At 47.2% G+C, this 6,165-nt stretch overlaps 1 protein-coding gene across 4 annotated transcripts in view; it reads left to right on the top strand.

Moving 5' to 3' along the window:
- TIMELESS (timeless circadian regulator) overlaps positions 1 to 5,962 on the top strand; it is a 68,459-nt gene extending 62,497 nt beyond the window's left edge. For 2 of the 4 annotated variants that reach the window (XM_048492248.1, XM_048492249.1), the window contains exon 31: positions 4,758 to 5,962. In XM_048492248.1, coding sequence (XP_048348205.1) covers positions 4,758 to 4,831 — 74 coding nt within the window. In that variant the 3' untranslated portion in view covers positions 4,832 to 5,962. The remainder of the gene's footprint in view (positions 1 to 4,757) is intronic. The other 2 variants (XR_007244127.1, XR_007244128.1) reach the window with 2 other exon arrangements.
- The last annotated feature ends 203 nt before the right edge of the window (positions 5,963 to 6,165 follow it).

The raw sequence follows: 6,165 nt of genomic DNA on the forward strand, positions 1-6,165 counted from the left end.
TCCAGGTAAATTGTGTGGATCACTGGTGTGGCTGCCATGTTCTTTTTCAGTGGGGCTACAGCCATCCAGGCTGGTTAAGTCATGCCTCCTTTGTTCAGGCAGGGCTATGCAAATTTTTGCAAGGGCTCATGGACAAAGGGGGGGGTTGAGCCTCTACGATCTGTACAACCCTGCTATTCAGGACATTTGAGATGGCTCCTGGAAGTGAAGAAAGAAAAAGGAAAGACCTGAGTCATGGGGGACGATAAAGGCAAGATGTTCAGTGGGCCTTTGCAAAGCTTGACAAAGAGGAAGAAAAATAAGGGAAAATCCTCCCAACAACAGGCTGTTGGGTTCGGGTGCAATTGAAATATGTGGCTACATTTCCTGCCTTTCTTTCAGGCCTAAATAAGGCCTGCAGCTTGACTCCATGGTCCCTTCCTCAGGCACCAGTGATGTTTTTGGAGGGTATGTTCCCATACTGCCTAAAATGGTGCCTGAGGCAAGCCGGGGTGTCTTGCCCCCCCCCCCCAGCTGCGCATCCCCCCTCGTGGGATGGGGCACAATTTAAGGCTGACAAGCAGGACTTGCCCCCATTCGCAATCACCATGTGGAGATTGTGAATGGGCCAAGCCGGCTTGGACCCCTCCCTTCCACGTGGAGGTCGGGTGCGGGCTGGCCCATGCCTAACCTCCACATGGAGTGGGGAGCAGCAGGGGCCTGTTCGAGCCTGGCCCCAGTCATGCTTGGACTGAAGCCGGCTGCTCTGGAGCCTCCAGCTTTATACTGTTGGCTCCTCCTCTTCAAGCTCAACCTCTGGTCAGGTGGCGTTTGGGAGGCGCAGCCAACAGTTTAAAGCTAGAAGGATCGCGAGCCGCCAATTTCAGTCTGAGTTTGGCTGAGGCCATGTTTGAATCTAGCTCTAAGCTGCAGACTTGGAGTGTAAACAGGCTCAAACGAGCCCTTACTGTTCCCATCTCCTCATGGAGATCACTCCAACTGCGTTCCCAAACGGGGAGTTCCCAACCAGGGCGCAGTTGGGAGTGTGGGGTGCAGCCACAAAAAGTGCCCTCCAGAAGTGGCACCTGGGGCTAGAGACCACCCCTCCCCAGATATGCTGCTGCTGCTTCCCCTGGGACAATGGTGGCAGGGAGTGTCCCTTTCCACCCATACAGGCGAACAACAGGATGCAAAAATGGCAGCAAAAGATGGTGGCCAATCACGCTGTGGAGAGGAAAGCCCCGCACTTTGCAACATGTAGATTTACCACTAGAGGGAGCCTTCAAATCAAGGCTCCAGTGAGGGAGCCATAAAGGCAGAAAGCGAAACTGAAGGGGGGAGGATGATGAACTAACTTTCGTTTCTCAACTTCAACTTCAACAACCTCTCTTGGCATAATAAACTTTCATTTCTCTTGAAAAGGAAAGAAGAAAGTTTAATAAAAGAAGGCCCAGCCATGAAACCAGCAAAAAAGGCTCACAGAGGCTGGAACTTAGAGGATTCACAGTCCCTGAGATCTTGCTCCTACAAGGGGTGAGACAGGGACGAGGGTGAATGGTCTGGTGGAGTTACTAGACTGTTTCAACATGAACACTTTCAAACTTCTAGTTTTGCCCTCTTTCTGTCCTAACCCTGTGCATCCTAGGGAAAAGGAGTGGCACACCTTGGATTCAACAGGATTTTAAAGAGATTTATCAAGTCTGTAGAGACATTTAGGAAATCTGATGCCTTATTTGTCTCCTTTGAGCCAAATGCCTGGGATATAAGGCATTCAATAGTTCTATAGCCAGAAGGATTAAGCTCTGTATTCATATGGCTTACAGTGGCCATAGTGCTCCATTCACAGGTCAGTAGAATTCCTTACTCTCTGAAATGGATGAGGACAAGTCTTCCAAGAAGTCTTCTCCGACCCTGACAAACGAAAGGAAACTGGCTTAAGGGACTCCTCGGATTTGACAGGGAGAGGACACCTGGGAATCACACAAGTGTCTGCCACTCCCTCGGACGGACCCCTTTCAGAGACCTTGTAAGTTGGAAGACTTCCCGCTTCCCAGGACAAACGCCCAGGACTTGGGCAAAAATAATATAGTTAAAGAAAAAAAGTAGTATGAAAAAAAGTTGCATATAGTGTTCTAAAAATATATTGTTCAGTTAAAAAAGAAACAAAGTACTATACTTTATTAGCCATTAAGGATAAATCCTCCCATCCAGAAGTGTCTAATTCAGGGAGTGATTATATGAAGGGCCAACCTGAATTGGAAAAGTACAGCAGCAGCCTTCCAGGAGCCTTTTGGGAAAAGCTCCCTGGGCATGCAGCCATTGTGGATGCCAACTGTGTTAAGCTCTCTGCCTCTGGGCCCTTTTGGTGCAGAATATTTCCCAGCAGTGAGCCCTCCAGAATTGGAAACCTATGGGGGTGCGGGAGAAGGTTCCAACATCTGAGGCGCACCCACCCACCCCAACCATAATGAAGAGTTTGGATTCATACCCCGCCTTTCTCTCCTGTAAGGAGACTCAAGGCAGCTTACAAACTCCTTTCCCTTTTTCTCCCTCTGACAAAAACTTTGTGAGGTAAGTGGGATGGAGAGAGTTCTGACAGAGCTGTGACTAGCCCGAGGTCACCCAGAAAACTTCATGTGTAGGAGTGGGGAAACACATCCAGTACACCAGACACGTGGAGGAGTGGGGAATCAAACCTGGTTCTCCAGATTAGAATTCACCATCTTAACCCCTACACCACCTTAAAGGGTGTTCCTGGCCTGAGGTGTTCACCAACATGTTAAAGGTGAAAGGGCTTTCCTGAGTGGGAATAACTCCTTAGCTTCAGAGGCCAAGAAATTCTATACTGTCCCTGCACTGGCAGTGGAGGCTCTCAAGGTGCTACTCGGAGACGCACCTGTCGTAGCCTCATACTCTGGGGCCATCAGAAGATGGGGTTCCGGGTCTTGAAACCTGTGCTGTCTCCCTTCTTTCTTATCTTACTCTCAATTGCAGTCAGCATGACCTTGAGTTCTCAGAGAGATTTTTAGTAGGCCTCAAGCCTAAAACCAGTGTTTAAAACACCAATGAGAGGCTAGTGGGTAAGCCAGTTTCTTGATAAGTACCCCCCCCCCCATTCCATTTCTCCAGTGGCAACTTCATTTTCCTTGTTCTGTTTGCTCCAGCCTGTACTAGCCAATGGTTTATTTGCAGTTAACTTAAAGTTCAGACTCTTTCTGGTGTTAGAGGTCTCAATGCCCTGAAGCCTCTGCCAATGTGTTTCATCATGGGACAGCAAGATTTTACATCCCCTTCCAGGTTTGTCCAGGTTTCCGGGCCACTGATTTCAACCTAAATGGCTTCTTTCTAGATCAACTTGTCTAAGGCCTTCCTAGTCTAACAGGACTGACTTGGAACCCACTCCCAAGAAGACGAAAACAAAGTCTAAGCACCTAAACAAGACTTCTGCTCTGACTCATCCAAAACATTCTTTAAAGCCTCTTCCTGTTTTTCAACCAGACTACTGGAACCAATAGTGTTACAGAATGATCCACTGCTAGTTTTGCAAACTCTTTTTCTGTTCTTCGAGGATCCAGAAGACTCTGTGTGGCAGCCAGGAAGAAAGCTGGGAAAGATTTTACATCTCAGCTGGGTCCATTCCAGCCACTCCCGACAACATTTTTATGGTATGCCTTGGCCAATGCCCTTCCAGCCAGGGCCATAGCTGACCGACCTACCCATACCTACTTTATGGCCCGTTTTGGAGTGACACCTTCTGGTTCTACCTTCACATATGCACTGTCCATCGTTGGTTCGGAGCCACTCTCACTCCTAGGTTCTGTTGTCCTTATTTCATGAGCAGCACATCTTTGATTCAGATACAGAAAAGGAGGCTCCCCGTTCAGACACTGGATTAGAGTTCTCCTCCGTGCCATCTCTTTATGAAGTATTTGGTGACCCAACACCAGTCTGACCTAATGAAAGACCTTTGCCTCTGCTCGAAGCAAATGTTTCATGTAGTCCGTTAGACTGTAAATGATATGCAGTCACTGTCAGGTGCTTTACCTCTCAAGTCCTCAATCGGTCCTTCATGGGTTGTGCCATAAATGCGGTTTCCAAGTCAATAATGGGCAAAAACTGTCAGTAATGGGTTGGCAACTGAGTTTGCCTCAACGTCTCTCAGTGGAACTGCTTCAGAATGCTTTGTAGCATAGTCCATAACAGTCAAGAGATATCAGTTGCCCCTCCTGGTTGCTTGGGAAATTGAGCCAGCGATATCTATGCCTATTTCAGGCAGACCTGTGAGATTTGTCAGTTACAAAGGCACAAGACAAAACCAAGACTATTAACAGCCCATACCTGTGGTGATAGTACAACAGATCCCCAGACAGTAGTACCTAAGTCTAGCTAAGGGGATATATCTTTGCCTGTGCAATCATGTTTTAATGAATTTATTGATGTGAACTGCCCTGAGCCCCTAGCGGGAGGGCGGTACATGAATGAATGAATGAATGAATGAATGAATGAATGAATGAATGAATGAATGAATGAATGAATGAATGAGTGGAGGAGGAGGCAGGGATAGACAGACTGCAGTTTTGGTTTGCCCATCCAATTTTGGTTTCCCCTAGATCTGAACGCTTCCTATTTGTTTCTGTTTAGTTAACTTTCTAATCTCTTGTAGTTACTGCAACCTTTGGAACTGGCAACAGCACACATTCCCAGTTTCAATGTTGGTGCCGCCTGCTCCGTGCACCCTTTGCCCTGAGACAAATTTTTATTTCTCTTTGACCATGCAGACTCCAGTGATGAGGATGGGCCACGTCCTGCTGGCAAGAGAAAATGCCTGCGAATTGAGGAAGAGGAAGATTGATGGAGCAGAGCCCCGAAATGCAATTACACCCACACAACTTGGGCCTTGCGGCTGCAGCTGATCCCCTCAGACAGTGGGATCTTAATTGGACCAGACTGGCAGTTGTCAGATTTCCTATATGCTCAATACTTTTTTGGGATAAGATTTGGAGAGGAGATGCAGAATGATTGAATTCTGGATTCAAAAAAAAAATCAACATAGGTGGGCTAATCGCTTAAAAATGGTGCAAGAGCATGTGAAAAATAAGAATTGGGCATTTTCTCATTCTGCTGTGCTGTGGGTTATAAGACTTAATGCAGGTACATGATGCATTCTCTCTCAGAACTGTTCCATATTTGTAGACAAACCGTTGGTAAGTTGCCCCCATTCTTGCACTGCTGGTGTCTGTGTAGTCCAGTGGTGGCGAACCTTTGGCACTCCAGATGTTATGGACTACAATTCCCATCAGCCCCTGCCAATTGGCCATGCTGGCAGGGCCTGATGGGAATTGTAGTCCATAACATCTGGAGTGCCAAAGGTTCGCCACCACGGGTGTAGTCTCATCCTTGCAGGTTGGGTTCCCAGGCTGAAATTAAAGGAGGTAGGTTCCTTATAACCTCTGACCCCCTCCCTTCCAGATTTGCCTTGCTCACTCCGCCGTCCCTGCGCCTTCTTGGCATTGTCCCTTTGCTTTTCACGTGTTGCCTTACAATGTTTGCAGACACCCTTCTGTCCCTGTCATTTGTGTTTTATCCTGTCCTCAGTTCTCCATCCCTGAAGATGGGTATCTGAACAGGAACAACATAGTCCCGTGTGGTGTTCTGTGTCAGAACTGAATGGCAAGGGGGCAAACTCAAGAGCTGCAGCTAGGTAGGGAAGAGGCATTGGCCATTCTTTCCTTTGTGTCCAGATAACCGTCTCCCTGCACAATCCCTGCTGTTGACTTTATTGTTTGTGCTGTTCAGGATGGAGGCAAGGCCAGAGGAGAATCAAGATAAGTCTTCTGCTGGCTTCCCCAAGCTCACTACTTTGCCTGTCCATGGATCACGTTCATGTTAGCTGGGCATTGATTCGATGAGTTTGTGTTGGTTTTTTATATTGAAAATTTTCAATCTTTTGAGTAATTCTGAAGAAATAAAATGTTTTGAAGAATTTTCTGTCTTGTCTTAAGTAGCCCTTCCTCCCACAGAAGAGTCACTTACTTTGGAAGAAGGCTTCTTAGGCTAGAGTATGCATACTACGATATATACTACTGGCTTCAGTATCTCTTTGGCTCTTCTAGGACCTGCTTAACTTTCTCTATATGCCTACCCTAATCTAATCATGTTTTAAGCAAAATAGGCTGTTTTAGCGTA

This window comes from Sphaerodactylus townsendi, linkage group LG03 (assembly GCF_021028975.2).
Source record: "Sphaerodactylus townsendi isolate TG3544 linkage group LG03, MPM_Stown_v2.3, whole genome shotgun sequence".
Lineage (NCBI taxonomy): Eukaryota > Metazoa > Chordata > Lepidosauria > Squamata > Sphaerodactylidae > Sphaerodactylus > Sphaerodactylus townsendi.